The sequence below is a fragment of the Poecilia reticulata genome, chromosome 16 (genome assembly GCF_904066995.2).
Source record: "Poecilia reticulata chromosome 16, P_reticulata-male-v2, whole genome shotgun sequence".
In the NCBI taxonomy this organism is placed as follows: Eukaryota; Metazoa; Chordata; class Actinopteri; order Cyprinodontiformes; family Poeciliidae; genus Poecilia; species Poecilia reticulata.
In genome coordinates, this window is record NC_088845.1 from 18,264,718 (window position 1) to 18,282,987 (window position 18,270).

Sequence of the window (18,270 nt, forward strand, 5' to 3'; positions counted from 1 at the left end):
TTGGTTGCTTCTTTGATTAATGTTCTCTTTGTTTGACCTATAAGCGTAGGTTAAACATGTCTTGCCAAGTTTGCAGATGTGAAAGTATCTTCATTTTCAGATGATGGATTGCTCAGCTCTCTTAATACTGATTAATCACAAAAAATCAAGATGCCGCTTAAAATTTGAGTTTTATAACATGAAATTTGAGTTTTATAACATGAGAAAAAGAAATAAAAAGATGATTTTTTTTCCACAGCACTTTAAATACACTTTTATTTTAAGTCAAGCTTGATATATGCATAATTATTATAACAGCTAAAAAAAATTGGAAGCCAAGGGAATAATTTACATAAAGTGGGTGATCTTCAAAGATAAGATGTATTTTGAGTGTTATAAAGGAAAAATGCCAATGATCTGATAAAATCATGCTCTGGACCACTGATCTTTCATTACCTGCCAATACTTTTAACTGATGTAACAACAAACATATCGTGGCACATATCAAGAACACACAAGTACTGTCACACTGCAAGAACAACTGTTTTAATTTATATGTATGTATATAGAAAATCTATATATTACATGCAGTTTTTTAGCACCAGTAGTTATTTCAAGTTATGAAAAGTTGCATCTGTGTAATGTTAAGTTATATATAGAAAATAACAAAGGCAGAGATTATGAACAATAAACAGTCTAGACGAGATACAAGTGTTTTGGTTCATTTAAATGAAACAACATGGGACAAAATATTTGATATCTGTATCATTTACGTTGACACTTAACGGAGGAGTATTTAGGTAAAACCATTAAAACATATTATGTTAAAGCACAGGTGGAGTTCAAGTTTTAAGGATCAAAAACTTAAATACATAAAAGTGCCTTAAATCAAAGATATTTAAAAACTTTAGCATTTACATCCATTCAATGTTCAGTTAAATCAAATTCAAAACTGAGACTAAGGGTAAAAAGTAAAACAGTGCATGTGTGCCCCCTTAACACCAAACCACCAACAATGTATGAATACAAGGCATAATTTAAAAGGGGCTGTATTATGTATAAATTGACTTTGAGCTTTATTTTATGCAATAATGACATAATCAAAAGTAAACCACGAGTGTTGCTTTGATTCTTTCATACATGTTTGAGAAATCCTTGAATGGCAGCCATGTGCGGTTGCCTAATCGCCGGGTCTCTGGAAGAAAAACTACTTCTGAGTGAAACGCTAGTAAAAACATTGGTAAAGGCTTAATAGGGAAAAGTTGTTGTCATCACTTGCTGAAGGCAGAATGCCGGAGAGAGAAGAAACTTCTCTTAAAAGAGACAATTTCAAGGTGTTAATTTGCAAGTCAAATTCCTTTTAAGCCTTGCTTGACATATACATCATTTATGACTAAAGGTTGCATGTGATATAAAATGGCACATAGTGGAAAATACATAATATTGCCCCTTCAAAAACTGATTTATGTGAAGACATATCAACTACAACAGCAGCTTGAATCTACTGTTGTAGATCATTTTCAGTGCTAGGTCATTTTATAACCTATATGATACTCAGACAAAATGTTCACTCTTAACATTCATCTGTTCTCTGCTTTGGCCTTCAGCTGCTGCTTAATGTAGGAGCCAACCAGTTTTTGAGGACGAAGCTGATAATTGTTAAGAACTTCATGAGAGCTGCTTAGCTGATCTCCTTTCAGCCGATCCAACAGTGTGACGCAGACAACAGCCGCTGCACAAAAAAAATACGAGAACACGCAAGACAGTTAACAGAGGATCACATAAAATGTTGCTTTGAGTCGGTGACACTTTTGGCAGTTATGTTATGATAGTGTTATCGTGCTTCCTTTTTTTTTTTTTTACCTCGCAGACCGCTCAGTTTGCACATAGCAGCAAAAACGGATGATTCCATCTCGATGTTGCAGACTTCCGCCTCTTTGGCTTTTAGGAGGTATTCCTGTTTGTCTGCCTCTGTGTAGGAGCAGAAGGCGCCATCCAGGCGGGCTTGACCTTTGGATTTTATGTGACAGAGACAAGGGAAAGAAAAGAAATGTAAACACTGTAAGTGTACTGCAAGGGAAAGAATATGTTAAACCATCAGCACATTAGAGTACACACCTTCATAAAAATCCAGCGTGCACATGGTGTTACCGATGACCGTCTCAAACTGGTTAAGCCTTTTGCTGCACTGCAGCAGCTCCTGGGCCAGGTTTTGGTCCAGATCAGTGCTGCGCACCACCGTCTTTCCCAGGATCACCTGCTCAAACTTAGGCTGGAATGTGGCATCCACTGACTGTTTGGTAACAACAACCGTGCCAGGCTCAAGTCCTGAAAAACAAAACAAATTTGCAAGTGAGAAAAATAAACTGTTGCATAATCTGTCAAAAAAAACAAAACAAAAAAAAAACACACTGCTGACCTTTCAACATCCAACGATCTAAAATATGGAATTTATTTGGAGTGATTTTATGATTTTGATTCCAGGATTCCGGTCTACACTACACAAAACCCTGATTTGACAATCCCATCTTGTGTATTTTCTAAAAATCTAGAGAAAAGTGCTACTTTTAAATCTTTAGGTTTCCATGCTGACTGTGTCATAAAAATAATTGATAACAGAAACAGAAAAATGAGTAATACCTTGTTTAATTTTTAAATAATTAAAAGTCCACAATCCCCTAACTACACAATTACAAACAGTGGATTAAGCAGCCCGACACTGCACTAAAGTTGAACTCATCCTGACCTCCTTTATCAAACGTGTTGATCTTCCTCAAAACAAAGATCTCCCTTTTTAAATACTTAAACCCTTAAAGCAATTTGTCAGCAAATGTGTCCATACCTAATTATCTTTTATTTAACACTGTAGGTAATTATTACAAAAGCTCCACATTCTACCCAGTTGCATCACTTATCGAGAGAAAAATATTTCACAAAAAAAAACAACTAATGTACCTATTCCTCCTGATGTCCCTATGCGTATGATTGTAACGTCGGTGCAATGGGCATGATGAAGGAGCTTTATGAGTTCGTGTAACATTATCGCAATAGATGGAATGCCCATACCATGCTGTGAAGGACAAGCACAAACATGTCACACAAAGGTTAGTTAAACATAAACTAGACAGGTGAGGGAAACCTTAAAGGAAGCAAGTCGAGCCGAGTCGTGTTCGTACATACACTGACAGAGAGAACAGGGCCGACTTTGTACATGGCGTAACGATCCGTCCCAGCGCAGATGTTGGGATACTCAGATTTGGGGTCTTCCATTGCGAGCTCAGCTGCAATGAACTCGGTGAATGACTTCATCCTCCATGGGCTCCCTCCGACACACACAAACTACAATATGCATTTACACACAGAAGATTTTTGACAGAAATCACACGTTATCATCAGATAATGTTGGGACACGACATGGTATTGTGATTTAAAAATAAGCTCATTTACCAAAAACAAAACACTGAGTTTCACGTCAAGGATCACAGTGAATCACAATTGCAACACTGATCATGTCAGTGAAACCAACTTTATTTCAGTGTAGAGGAAAAGTTTAAACTAAAATGAAGTCATGTGACCACTTTCCCCCCCAAAAAAGGTATTAAAATTCTTTACTTTGACATCACCAAACATGGCTGGTAGGTTATGACTTCCAGTTCCTAGACTGAAGTGATAGAGGATGTCATCTTTCAGAGCATCCAGATGTGGGTTGTGTACATAAATGGGGCTAAGAGAGAGAGAGAGGGCAGATATTAAACATTCAAGTTATCCAGACCAGGCTAAACCAACTGTTAGTTAGTCGGAAATTAAATCTGTTCTTAAAAGCTCAATGGGTTTAACTCTGAATTAAATATGTGTATAAAGACTTAAAGCCGTCAAAGCATTTTAACAGGGCACAGCAGTTTGTCCTTTTCCATTTATTGCTACTTAAGAAGATCTGTGGCTAACACTTTGCTGCTAGACACAACGGCAGCCACAACACCAACACAGTATCGTATTTTAATACCATGCCTGATCAGGGTTAGTCTTTAAGTAGTACTTGTTCTCGATTCAAAACCTTCTGCTTTGGGATCTGCAGGTGGTAATCTTGAAATGTTCACCACTGCACTTCTCTTTAGAGTAGTATCTGAAGGAAAGGTACTCAAACATGTTTGAGCACATTTCAAACATGTTGTGCTCAAACTAGTTTGAGCACATTTGTTTTACCATTTATAGTTCAAACCACAATTACTCATAGAACAAAAGGAAATGAATGCACCACAGCTTCAGAACTAATGTTGCACAATAGTAAATTGTAATTCCTGCGCAACGGACCATGACGGTGAAACTGTAAAATAGTCCAACTTTGTTGTTAGAAGAGCTTCATTAAAATCAAAATAAACAGAGGAGTTAATCTGTGTGAATGTGCTTACAGTGTAGTTAAACTACTGTTTATTACTGTAGCACTCACTTAAAAAAAAATCTGTCCTTACTCTGTGGGAAAAGGTCATAGTCCTTATTATATCCTGTCACACCCAACAGTTTCCTAACTTACATTCTGATTTGTTACAGTGAGCTTCTGCTTAAACCAAAAAAATAACTGTTAGCAAATATTAAGGGTAAATTCTCACCTGCTGCACTGCTCCTTTTGCTTTTCCTTCCGGTCCATGTCCATGGGGGAAAAAAGCTGAGTTCAGACAGTAATGTTCAGCTACCGGTAGAGAGAGAGAGAGAGAAAAAACAAAACAAAACAGAAGACACCTTACTTTAACAACACCTGTCAGGAACGTGTTATAAGTTCGAACCAGCTGCTTGTTTTAAATTTTTTTTAAAATCGCCGGGGGCGGCAGAAGTCATATATTGGTTGTATTTTTTAATAACACTAACCGTCCTTGTAGTAAAGATTAGACATCCCGCACACACAGCAATTCATCGCGGAGGGTGAAAAGAATGAAAAAAACTTCATATTTACCTTCAGGGTGAACTAACTGAACGGTTGGACGATGACAAGTACCAAATAATCAACAAATTGGTTTTGCACCTTGAACGGTTTATCTTCACTGCTGTTTCCTCCGATATGTAGAAATTAATTTCTCTCTCAACATCTGACGCCGCCGCAGTTGACATGAAATACTGGTGATGACGTACGAGATGCGTCACCTTAAACATTAGTTCTCATTGGCTGGGAGGTACTGGCTCCGTGTCACGTACAGAAGTGACAAACTACATATGCGCAATGACCCTGTATTACAGGAACCTGCAAAGTGGAAAAGCCCCAAACAAGACAGACTGTAAGACTTCTAATGAGTATGTCAATTTGCTTACAATTACCAAACATAATTTGTGGTGCAAGTTAATTGTGTTTTTGAGAAATAAAACAGAATAACACAATGAAAAACGTGTTTTCTGTTATGGAGAAATTATTTCTATGAGAAATGATGACACTAAATAATAAAAGGTGGTCAAATATAGTTAAAGATGTTGGAGATACAAACATAGGAGTTGTTTAGAGCTGAACTATCTGGTTTAGCTAGATTTTTTTCAGTTCAGAAAGTATTTTGCCACAATCAATGGGATTCCAATATATTCCGATGAGACTTTGTAATAATGTCCATAAACAACAAAATACTCCTCATATTCACCAACAGCCATCTTTGAAGGGTTAGTTATTCAACTTGTCTCAGGGCTGTTTTGCTTCAGAGGTGATATTATAGACAAAGACTTCAGAGAACAGTCTATTATAATTTCAAAGGCAAAAGGGGAAAGCTTTCATGCATGCACAATCATTGACGTGCACAGACAACTTAAAAAGTGATACAAGTGTATACAACAAAGACAACACAAATATTAATTGACGCTACACGCTTTAGGGGATTTTTTTTTGTGTTCTTTAATGCAAACAACAGTATTTTTGCATGTGTCATACATAAAGACAATAACAACGAATTACTTAATCCAATATTTTCTGCTGAATTACATGAAGATCAAAAGCTACACTTTACATCAGGTCAGAAAGAAATATTGGCAAATTTGCCTTGCTGTTTAGAGCCTTTTTTTTTAAACAGACAAGATAAAACAAACATTTCACACAGCAAAAAGGCGTCAAAAAAAAAAAACAAAACGTGAAAGTAACATGCTAACAGTAATGTTATAGGTTAAAATAAATTAAAGCAGAGAAGCAATCAACACGGTGCAAAACCTATTTGCTGTAAACATCACTTGTGCAAGTTTCTCAAGATGTGGGAGGCCTTGCTTCCATCCTAACAAAAGAGAAATGTGAAAAAGTTTTTTTTAATCATTGCACAGCAAGATGATAATGGGAAAAAAGTGCTAGCCAAACTCTAAAACAGTGTTACAATAATTATCTGCAAACCCAGTTGGTCAGAATCTAAGCCTAATGGAGAAAGCACATTTATTTAACCCCTTGTCTTTTAGATTGTCCAAATTATCCACTGCCATTTAAAATGCTGCTACTTCAATGTGAGCTTTCATGACACTACAATAGTGTCATGAAAAAAAAAAAAACGAATTCTAGGAGAACTCAGAGATTCGAGTGTGGTGTAGCTCATCATTTAAAACTAATGGAGCAATGGTCTTGCTGCCCTTCCAGATGAGAGCAAATAGCGCCCCTCCTGGAGTTGATAAGAACTACATCTCTATTCCAAATAAATGGGGCATTTATAATGCTGATAAGGTACATGTCAATGTAATTGAAAAACACTGACTGAGCACTTAATTCAAGTTTGATTAGGGCTTTAGCTTCTTATTTGACTGAGCAACTATGTGCTTTTCTGAATGAGAATCTTCTAACATTTCTACACTGGATTCAAAACAGAAATGCCTCGAGTCATAATCAGGCACACAGCATGTTGACAATATTCCAGACTGTGCCCAGAATATTGCACTATTTTAGAAAGCCATGCAATTTGCAAAATGACAGGCATTGCAATAAAGCCAATAAATAACAGCCAACAAACATTCCAATACTGGTGTTGCCCATGCTGATTTTATAACAATAACATCAATACATCGGTAGCCTGAATCCCATTTGATGTGACATAGCTGCACAATGCAGCACATAATTGAGAAAATGACCAGATTGGAGGGAGATTTTATTTTATTTGTTCTCTGATTTTATGTTCTCCTTGCCAAACTGGTTATTACAAGAACATTCATGCCCTCGTAGGGTTAGCGTTATGCCATCCTCTTTAGATGTACAGATAATGGATTTAGCATTGCTTTGTTAGATGTGTGACACTTGAAATACTGATTTACAACCTAGCTTTTCTTTCCATGTCTCCACAATATTATCCCTGTACTCTTCCTTGGTCTTCATGATATCTGTTTACTAATGTTCTCCAGCAAACCTCAGAGGCCTTCCCAAAGCAGCTACACTTATGTTGAAGTTATATTACACACACACGTGAACACCATTTATTAATCTGGTGACGTTTTACTTATAACTAGGGCCATACTTTATACATTTTTTTTGGTTGTTTGTTTTCGTAATAATTATACACTACTTTGAGAACCAAATAAAATCCAAATAAATACGTTGCAACTTCAGGTGATAAAGTATTTAAACATTAAAGAGGTCTGAATATTTTTGCAAAGCACTTAATGTTGCACCCTGTAATTCCATGAGATGGTTTTGTGTCACCATCTTGGCTGCTTTGGTCAGACCAATTTACATTAAGTGAAAATTTGCCATCAAAATTAACCTAAACATTATCCACATTCTAAATCCTCCAACTCTTACTTACTCATACATCTTCTTTTACACCATTCCACTGTGTTACTCCCAGCTCTTGCTGGCCTGGATCCCTCTGTCAAAATAATGTATGAAAGATCTAAAACCTGCGATTAACGACGGGACAAGCATCAAGCTTTAAACTCGAGCTCGTCGACTTACTGCCTCGGGCAACACAATGGGGTGGTCTGGTAGGTATTCTGGCCTCTTCTTGGCTTCAGGGCAGCTGGCCAAACCAATTAAAAAGTCTCTCGTATAACATATTCTTTCTACTAAGACAAATGAAAACAAAATCTAATATTCAGACATCTTCTCTTTGTAACCAAATTCAATGTCACAGGAGGAGGGAGCACTGTGTGAGAGCTGAGATGCATCAACGCTTTGTTTCTTACCTTTTTTCTGTTTATGAAGGTTGAAAATCTTCAAGAACTGCTCTATGCCAACAGTACTCTGTCGAGTGCAAAGGTTAAGGAGTCAAGAGAATTTTTCATTTTAATGACAAAACAGGGTCTCTATTAGGAATACCTTTGAAACGTCAAGTAGACCATAAGTGCCAAAAATAGTATTAAAAAAAAAAGGAACAACTTTTATATGCATTTTAACACATTCTAGTTTTACATCAATCCTGACATATGTTGCAACATTACACAACGACCGTCTCACCTCCTGCTCCATTAAGGGCTGTTCACCTGCTGCAGCATTTATTTGTGGCTCTATAAATAAAGTGACAACCCGGTAAATTAAGGCAAACACTCTGATTTTCAGGTTGACACCTTGAAACTCACCAACATTAACATGGACGCAGCGGCGCAGGGGCCTCGCTGGCTCCAGGTGCCTCAGTAGGACTCTTCGACTTGATACCTCCATTCTGGTGTCAGTAAGTTTCAGATGTTTAAAGCTTTCTATGTTAAACACAACTTGTTTACAATTACTGCACTGAGAAGTGCAAAAATAGGTTAACAAATGTATGCTACCTTTGAAGACCATTCACCTTTTGTAAATAAGAGAAAAGCTATTAAAGCCAAGTTGGCTAGAAAAGTTTCTTAAACATTTTAGGGGTCATAAAAAAATGTTTTTTGTGGCAGCTGTGAGATGCACATTTGTGTTTCCTGGTTTCTTTTTTTCTTTAATAACTTTAAATCACAGCATGATGTGTTGGTTTTTCAGTTGTCTTCATTTTACACGAATAAGCAGTGACTAGTGAATTTTACTTTGGCCTCACAAAAAATTAGGTTAACAGCCAATTCATGATTTTACAGGGGGTCAGTTGCTTTTTCCACACAGGTCTGAATAGCAATTTGCCCTCCATCAGCTTATTTTTTCTAATTATCTGCTGATCTGAAATATGCAAATATCACAAAGGCAAAAACAAAAGACATTGGTCTTTTATTTTTTTCACTGCGTGGTACATTCTAATGGCTATAATAAAATAATCTGAACAATCCAAATGTCTAGTATTATTTTAGATTTTTTTTGTTGCATAACCACTTGAAAACTGTCAAAACATGCATAAGATTTGTGAATTAAAACTGTCGTAACAATTTTATGTCATTATTTTAAAACATTTTAACATTGGCAAGGAGAGAACATAGATGTTTTAAAATATATATAATCTGTTGTAAGTTGTCACATAAATCCTCTGTTGAAAAAGGCTATTGTGAGGGACATCATGAGTAATGTGCATTTTTCCAGCTATTTTTTAGTATATATTATGCAGTTTGCAACGTGTACTTGAATGCAACATAAAGTTACTGCAAATTTCTGCATACACGGCAAAACGATAAAACCATGTGTCGGAGATAAGGGCAAAACAGTGGATATCGAAGTAAAATAATTTATAAAAACAACTATTATCACAGTTTTGCATGACAGAAACACTCTTAAAAAACTGAATCAGCGACGGCAAAATAACGGCAAAACGTCCCTGCTAGCAGTTGACTTCAACGTTTGGGCATCGGTGCGAATTTAACGGTCAAACTCGGGATTGTTTCAAATGGAGAAAAACAAATTGTGTTTCATAGCCTGAAAAGTTTGTAACTCAGTTCTTGTTAAATAATTTCATGATTTCGGATTAGTTTCGTGGAATTGTTTTAAAAATTAAGAAACCGGAGTGCACTGGAAAAGACCTAAAATAAGAACTGGTTATTTTGCACTATAAACAAGATAACTCATTTCAAACATTTACCTCTAACGTTGTGGATCTTTCCTGGCGTGGCTTTCCTTTTTCCCTCTTCTGCTTAAAGTGCCTACTCAGCTCACCGGCGTCATGCCTCCATGCTACTCAGGGACAAATTGCACTTCCGGTTTCTGACTTTCGCAATAAAAGCTTAACGTCCGGTGCGTTCGAGGGGTCTTTTAAAATCGAAATTTCATACAGCCGAGAAGTAAAAATTTGACAGAAAGCGCTGAGGTGGGTTCAGAGTTGAAAAATAGTCCCTGGTATTTTAGTTCAAGTCGTGAAAGTAGGAGAAATAGATTCGTTTTTCTGAGGTTTTTAGTGTCACTAAATATTTAGCACATACAGTGTATAATGTTTTGGTGATAATCCTACGTATACTTAAATATACTGAATGAAACACAGCAAGTCTACAATTCACCCTTAATCGGTAGCTCTCAAGAATATTTTTAACATTTACTAGCTCGGATGCTAGAAATGTTTGCTCTCTAAAGAGCACTACAACAAACGTGTTTCTATTTGTTCATAGAAAGTAGATATTTACCTTCAGAACATAACATTTCCCAGTTTAAGATTAAGAGCATATTTTTAAAGGTGGAAAAGATTCCAAGAAATCCTTAGACCCATTTCAGATATTTTAAACATTTGGGCCCCTACAAGCTGCTTAAAAGGATTCAAGAAAATTCAGATTTTGGAAAAAAAATATTTGAATTCTTTTGTTAAAAATGTTAGGTCCAACTCCTTTAATTTTACTTTGTATCATTAATGATATTTTCATATTACACTTTCCCAGCCATGCAATTGCAACCATATCAGTTTTATTATTTATCCATGCTTTATTTTACCTTGAGAAAAATGCACTTGTGCAATACATTTACTCAACTCAGGCAGTTTTAGACTAAATTGGCCAGAAATAAGTGTCTTAGAACTCCTTATCCAAAAGGATACATTAAAGTGATGTAAAGGAGACTGCAGAAGACAAGGCCCACATTCAACTATCATCAAAATAGGTATCCTAACTTGATCTAATTGGTCCACAAGCACACTAGACAAAAGCAATCTTAAATTAGTAACATTTATTTAGATTTTTAACTTCAAAGAAACAGATTTGGAAGAAAATGACAAAACAACCGAATCAATTGTTTTTAATTTTAAAAACAATGTATGACATGTACAGGTTATAAATTATGTTCCAAAACTTACTAAAGTACTTTTTGAAAACAAAAAACACCAACCGTTGAATAGAAAACCCAAAATAAACTCAATACCTTCTTGTAAACATAAAAATGCACTTAAGAAAAAAAAAAAAAATCATACAAGAGCTATATACCACATTGCCAGCTTTCCAAATAAACTAAAAGTTTTGCCTGTTACTTTGTCTTAAATGTGAACCCACAAATGTATTTCAAACAAGTAAAAGCTGTATTTTTCTTGGACCAATCGGCCTCCCGTTCAGTTCCTCAATTGCAGTCAACGCTTCCTGACGAGACTCGAACACCAAAGTGGCAGAGCCTTTTGGTTTTCCGCTGGGCTCATACTGAAGTGAGACAGATCCAGGTATGATGCGATATCCATAACAGAAATCATAGACTTCCTCACTTCTAATTTGGAATGGCAAGTTAATCAACTGCACACAGGTGGGACCATCGTAGCGTTGACCAGGTGGACCAAACCTCCCATGTCCTCCACTGCCCCTATCCCGCGGAGAACGAGGTCTTACCCCACGATATCCATAGTCTTGACCTCCATGGATGCGTTCCTCTTTAATAGGCAAATTACCATCCCTGGGTTTCTTTGTATCAAAAAATGAAGTATCACAACTAGGTCCACAGAAAGGCTCATTGTTCCTGCCTGAGAACTGCCCCTCTTTTGGCAAGACATCTTGATTTGATGGTGGCTCAGCAGTCAACTGATCCATCTGAGCACGTGTAACACACTTCACTCCAACTTCAGACCCCAGAAACCGCCGTCCATTGAGAGAAAGTGCTTCCATGGCCTCTGCCTCAGACCCAAAGAGAACCAGAGCCTGTCCAACCCCATTACCTTTATGATCATGCAGAACCCGTACCCTGTCCTCGGTGACATTAAACCCATGAAAAAAGTCAATTATCTCAACCTTTCTCACATCAAATGGGAGATTTCTCACAAACGCACAGATTTTCTCAGAGTCATAAGGATCTGTTGAGAAAGACGAGGGTCTTTCCTCATGCCTTTCAGAGTTTCCTGGAGGCCCAGTAGGGTCATTCTGAGATTCCAGAAGCCTGAGCATGTTCTCTCTTGAGACAGGTCGGATATGAATCCATCGGTTGAGGAAATGTCTTTTCTCCTGACTTATAGCATCACAATAGTCACGTATGTTCTTAAAGAGTACAAAGGCCGACCTGGTTCTTCTGCCATAATCATCAGTTAGAAACAGAATCTGGTCATTCTCAAGCTTTGAGTTCTGAAAAAAGTGCTTCAAGTCACCTTTTTCCACTGCAAAAGAAAGATTGTCCAACAGCACACAGTATTCTTCATCTGTAGGAGCAACAGGTCTCTGTGGCAGAGGTGATCGAGACCTTGCTTCATACTGTGGGTTTCTCTGACTGCGAACAGGTGCTCTTCCCCTTTCAAAGTTCTCAATCGTCTTGACAGCTGCTGGCATGCTACCACCAGCTCGTATCCAATAGTCGGCTGTTGTTGTGCGAACATCGATATACCTTGACCCAATATATTTCCCATCTCTCTTTAAGGCTTCCAAGGCATCCTCCTTTGTTGCAAATCTGGCAAAGCCTTTTCCATTGTTTTGCCCTGTATCTTTCTTACACACAACAATTTCATCAATGAGTAAACCATGAAAAAATTCACGTATTTCTCTTTCAGTCACAGAGAAAGGCAAACCGTTGAGAAACACAACATAGGGGTCATCGGTGTCTGCCGGTCGTTGATGATGGGGAGGTGGGCTATAACCAGATCGGCTACTTGATCTTCTGCCCACCTCACGGTCCATGGATCTTTGAGTGGTTCTTCCATTCCCCTCAGACTGCCTAATCTCATCCAGCTCCACCTTTTGCGTTGTTCTTTCAAGTACATTCTGCATCTCTTGCTTGCTGCTCAGTAGCAATCTTACAGGTGACCCATTTATGAATCCCCCTGACCGTGCCATGGCTCTTCTGGCATCTTCATCTGAAGCAAAGATAATGAAAGCTTCATCTAGTTCTCCACCAATTATATGCACACCTCCATCTGGAATATGAAGGCCCGTGAAGAACCTGCGAATATCCGCAGAACCTGCCGTGACACTCAGTCCCTGTAAACGGATGACGACCGCCATGATGAAGCACAAACAACGCCACCTGTAGACAAAGGGGTACAGAATATTATTACTGCCTTCAGAGCCTCACCAGCTCTGTAAAAATATTCCCACATTCTGTTGATCACAAAGGCTAAATAAATATGGAAAGAAATGCACGAGTTGAAAAAACATTTTTCCTTATGCCCACAAAAGCCACCTGAAAAACAAACACGGCTGAAAAGTGAAGGGTTGAAGTGATCCACATGAAATATTTGACATATGTCAGAGTACTTTTCATTACATGACCAAAACAATTGGCTCAACAGAGGGGACTTCCACAATGAGACTCTTTGTTCCATTATAGGTCCAGTCCCAAAATTCTGTATGGATTTCAAATACATTGTATTTTTAAATCATCAGTTATTAGACTAGTTTGTTATCCATAAGAGCTCCAGAGGAAATGCTTCATCTAGTCCTTTAAGCACTCAAAGACTCAACCTCCACCAAACCAAACAAATGCGCTATGCCAGTCTCTCACAGTCCCATTGTAGCTCAGTAAAAAAGGTTTTTGTAACACTGGTCAATCTGAAAACTAGCCTCTCTTCATTCAGGTTAACAAAAACATACCCAACGCTCCAAAGCAAAACACTAAACATGCACCAATTTGGTCGACCAGGCCTGTTTTCCCCAAACCAATTGTTATTGGTAAAGTGACATTTAACCCAATACTGTTTTCTTCCACATTTTAAATTGCATCATGACAGAATTACCTCTTACAAATACATAAAATCCTAAAAGTTGACTAAATCCTTACTTTCAAAAACAAATCTACAGAAATGACAGAACTTTGTTGCTTCATGTCTTAAAATGACTACAATTGCAATGACTGAAAATTTATTTGTAGCTTTACCTACTTTATTTCACAGACTGCAGAGACATTTTCTTTACAGGTTCCATGTGAGCTCTCACCTCACAGATCGCCACTGTTATTTTCCCAGAGAGGTGTAGTACAATGCATGTTCAACAGGCCAGGCTCTCTTTGTCTCAGCAGGTTTGACACAACAAAAAACGTCCATTCAGAGAGAACACGTGCTATTACAGTGATTAGGAAGGTCATTATGTCAGGCTTTTATGTTCAGGATCTAAATCGGCATAAACACAGGGTGTCTAAGGCATCCTGGTTCTTTCACACAAAATGCACATAGCATCCAGAAAATATTATGCATGCTTTATTAAAAAGCTGATAATCTCACTCATAAAATAATTTTTAATACTGCCTCAGATATAAACATGGACAAAATTTACAATTAAGAGAGAAAATTAAGCACAAGTGCTTTAACAAATTTTGTGGTCCTTACTGTAAGACGACGCAGAATTATAAGGCATTTATTGACCGATTAAACTACACCAGGTTGCAAGTGGATCTTTACCAATTCCCCTTGTGAGACCCAAGTAAACTAATTGAAAGTTAAGTTCAGCTCAAAATTAAATTGATAACTCATTAAATTACTGGATCAACAACATATTGTGGTGAGATTAACCATCTAAAATGTCCGTTTGATTCACATTTACATGTAGCACACAAAGTTGCCATTTAGCTAAATGACAAATTTCATGATCATTAAACCTCTATAATTTATGGATAGCTTGAAAGAGATCAAGTGAAACTGTGCCACACACACAAAAAAAACTGATAGACCACATATTGGTGGAAAAAAAATTAGGACAATGGAAAACAAAAATTCAACTGAGTAATTTTAAACAAAGTTGAAGTTACTAAAAATAAGAATTCGCATCCATCTGAGACATGCCAATTCTAGCAGTAGTCGAATAATTAATTGGTGCATGTTTATTCAACTTAGTGGATCTCCAATAAGTTACATTATTGCATAGCTTATCAAGAAATATCCCATGCCAGAGGCTAAATAACTCAGTCATCCAATTCTTCTTTAATCAGATAATTGCTGGTTCATAAGCAGGTAGTAGTAAGTTTTGCAGTTGTCATTTCTGGTATTATTTCCATGGTGTACATTCCGCTCCCTCCGTTTCCAATTTCATTTACCAGAGATTTCTTTCAAGTCAATAAAAGAATAATCTATCCATTTTCCAGGCTCCTCCATTACGTTGCTTTAGATTTATCACCAGTGGTATCAAAGTTCTTCATTCACCAAAAAGAAACTTTGCTGGATTCCCAAAATATTCCTTGTACCAAAGTTCGCATCAGATCCAACTCATCTTAAGTGTAGACATATTGATAACGAAAGGTTTTATGAATCTCGCTACTAACTGAGCCATTGTGCGTGTATCAAATTAAAGCAAGTTGCATCGATTTTATTCAGAAGAGCAGGTGCTTCGTCTGAAAATTGTTATTCTATAAAGTTGCAAATATGAAAGATTCAGGTTTATGGTTCAAAACCCGGATATTAGAAAAGCCACATCAACACAGAAGCTACAGTTAGCGAGCCACCGCGTCATCGTTCATCTAACAATGTGCACCGTCGGTTTGTACCGTGCGGATGGACGAATGCGGCCACTTCATGGTTACAGGAAATCTTGAGAATGGCACATTTCACCATGTAGTGTGAAAAAAATGCACCGCACTCATCAACCAATACCAACACACGAAACCAGATAATGTTGCATCTCCATATGTTGGCTATCCGCCATAAAGTCAAAGCTGTACGGAAGAAAGCCCGCAGAACAAGATGGAAAAGTAAATGCACGCCATAGCAACACATGTCAGAACAAGACGACAATAAAACAATCCGAGAACAGTTTCACACTCTAAAAAGCCCGAGGAGGTTCTTAAAGTTGAGGAAAATATGAAAGTACGCTAACGTTAGCTCGCTTCTCAGCTAGGCCTGACGGCCTGCAGCTTCAGCTCCACTGTCATCACTGCGCCATACCAATGACGAAAACATGCCACAAAACCAGCTTAAACAGCGGTTAAACTTACACAAATAACAACCACAGCCCTCACAAAACCGAGAGTCAAGAGGAATATGGCAGATATATTAAGGTGGATCGTCGACCTCAAGTCGCTCGCCTTGCTCCGAGAAATGTGGAAGCTTCCTCTTTTGTCGTGGACAAAGAGGGAGGCGAATGTAACAGCATTGAAAATGACACACCGCCACCTGCTGTACCGGCATGCAAAGTGTCACGACCTTAGGTGGAGGTCAGTTAAATTATTAAAGCTGAGCACCTTCACATAATTAGGAACTTTTAAAGGTACTTTAAAAGATATGCTGTTTGAAACCTGCACATGCTCCATCTAAAAATATATATAGTTAATTTTATTGTATGCCTTTGTCTCTGTCTTGTTTTGTCTTATGATTTCATCAGTGTTGCTAATGTTTGTGTTTATTAATGTTTGTGCTGCTTAATCTTCTTCTCGGACAGGTCGGTATTGTAAATAAGAATTTGTTTTTATTAATTCACCTGCTTAAATAAAAGCAAAATTACAAAAAACAGTAGGAAACAATTAACGTTGTTGTCTATGATCATTCTTTAAAGGTTCATTCTATGTGTTTTTCCCCCTTCTTTTGACCTTTAAGAATTTAATAAAAATCACATATTTTTTACTACTAACAAAGCACTGATTTATAGAACCTTTACTCACCATTTCATATTTTTTGCTCGACTCACCTTAATTTAACATGAAAGTAAAGAAACAGGATTTTATACGGAGTTGTTCGAACATGTCTCTGAGCAAATTGTTTAAAAACAGGACATGTTTGAATTGGCTGTAGAATAATTAATCTACCATTAATACGTGTCTGCAACCGTAGCAATACACAATGTTCCAACATTGAACTTTAGAGTTCTTTTCAAGTGATTAGATTTTGGAGGCTTGTTTTGCTTGATGTTTTTTTTTTTCATGTCATGAGGGCTGCGTGGGGAGATTTTATCAGAAGATTCTGACACTGGATAATTATTTTCCAAATTTAATCTAAGCATAGAAGGTCATATGTTTTAAGGAATGTCTCATAAAAGGATTAAAATTTGGTTTGCAAACACTTGACATTTCTTACAGACTTATGACTGGTGAATGTTACTGGCTTCATTTTACTTCTAAACATATCTAATTGCTTTGCGTTACAAAGGTAATTTATTTCAGTAATTTGCTTGAAAACGTAAAACTCATAAGTTACAATGATCCTCCACAAACGCAGTGATATATTTCAAAGGTTTATTTCTGCTTTTTATCGATACATGAGACTTCCTGCTAACCAAAACTCCAAATTCAGTCTCTCAAAAAATGTGAATATTAAATCAAACCAATAGAAATAGCTTCTAATAGAGAAATCCATTCTCATTGAAAACTATGTCTATGTAATGCCAAAAATATTCACTAATACTCCTTCAGCATTAGTTAATGCATCCGTGTGGCATGGCAGCAATGAGGTTGTGCAACAGGTCATTCTGTTGCACAATGAGGTTGTGCAACAGGTTACTTTAATGGACCTCCATTAAAGCAAGGTGGTCTCACCCTGTTTTTACAAACACCTCACACCAGATTCTCTGTGGGCTTTATGTGTTTTCCAACCAATCAACCACAGCAATCATTTGAAACTGCCATGGAAACTTTTGGCCATGTGGTAGGCGCCAAGTCCTGCTAGTGAATCCATCAGTTGATTTGCAATGTTTCAGGTCCAGGAAATCTAGACCCTCCCCAAATTCATTCTCTCCCATTCATTCTGGGGGATCCTAGGTATTTCCAGGCCCCAAAGGAAATGTGTATAGCATGTTCTCATCTAAACAGCAAATCTCCAGTGGGGCATGTCTGGAAAACCATACATAGGAATCATCCAGTTACCTAAATCACCTTACCTCATTTTAATGATATAGACTGATGGCCCTATTCTAAGATATTATTATCTTATTCTCAGTCAGGGGTGTCCTAACTATGACCCACTGGACTGATTATCTATGCACCTGATCAACAGAAGAATTTTTAATTAGGGAAAATTATTTTAGACAAATTATAATCTTACTGACTGAATATCAATCACCAGTTGCATTTAATCAAAATAAGTTTTTTTTTTTATCTGGGCGCTATTCTGGGGGTCCATTTAGCATTTTTAGTCAGACACCGGTCTTTATTTGATGAATAAA

General features: G+C 37.3%; 2 protein-coding genes across 6 annotated transcripts; both read right to left on the reverse strand.

The window, feature by feature from the left end:
• Positions 1 to 509: 509 nt before the first annotated feature.
• On the reverse strand, positions 510 to 8,424 carry upp1 (uridine phosphorylase 1). 2 transcript variants are annotated; one of them, XM_008432581.2, is made up of 10 exons: positions 8,369 to 8,424; positions 8,098 to 8,155; positions 4,997 to 6,215; positions 4,587 to 4,666; positions 3,592 to 3,703; positions 3,160 to 3,318; positions 2,935 to 3,049; positions 2,098 to 2,307; positions 1,843 to 1,989; positions 510 to 1,711 (listed from the first exon to the last, which is right to left on the reverse strand). In XM_008432581.2, exons 4-10 carry the CDS (start codon positions 4,628 to 4,630, stop codon positions 1,560 to 1,562), a joined length of 939 nt encoding a protein of 312 aa, XP_008430803.2. In that variant the 5' UTR covers positions 4,631 to 4,666; positions 4,997 to 6,215; positions 8,098 to 8,155; positions 8,369 to 8,424; the 3' UTR covers positions 510 to 1,559. The 2 variants fall into 2 exon arrangements, with proteins under 2 accessions (XP_008430803.2, XP_008430802.2); XM_008432580.2 differs by having other exon boundaries at positions 4,928 to 6,215.
• A 2,518-nt stretch (positions 8,425 to 10,942) lies between these two features.
• On the reverse strand, positions 10,943 to 16,258 carry rbm12bb (RNA binding motif protein 12Bb). 4 transcript variants are annotated; one of them, XM_008432574.3, is made up of 2 exons: positions 16,112 to 16,258; positions 10,943 to 13,216 (listed from the first exon to the last, which is right to left on the reverse strand). In XM_008432574.3, exon 2 carries the CDS (start codon positions 13,192 to 13,194, stop codon positions 11,287 to 11,289), a length of 1,908 nt encoding a protein of 635 aa, XP_008430796.1. In that variant the 5' UTR covers positions 13,195 to 13,216; positions 16,112 to 16,258; the 3' UTR covers positions 10,943 to 11,286. The 4 variants fall into 4 exon arrangements, with proteins under 4 accessions (XP_008430796.1, XP_008430798.1, XP_008430797.1 ...); XM_008432576.3 differs by having other exon boundaries at positions 14,125 to 16,258; XM_008432575.3 differs by having other exon boundaries at positions 14,070 to 16,258.
• Positions 16,259 to 18,270: the final 2,012 nt, after the last annotated feature.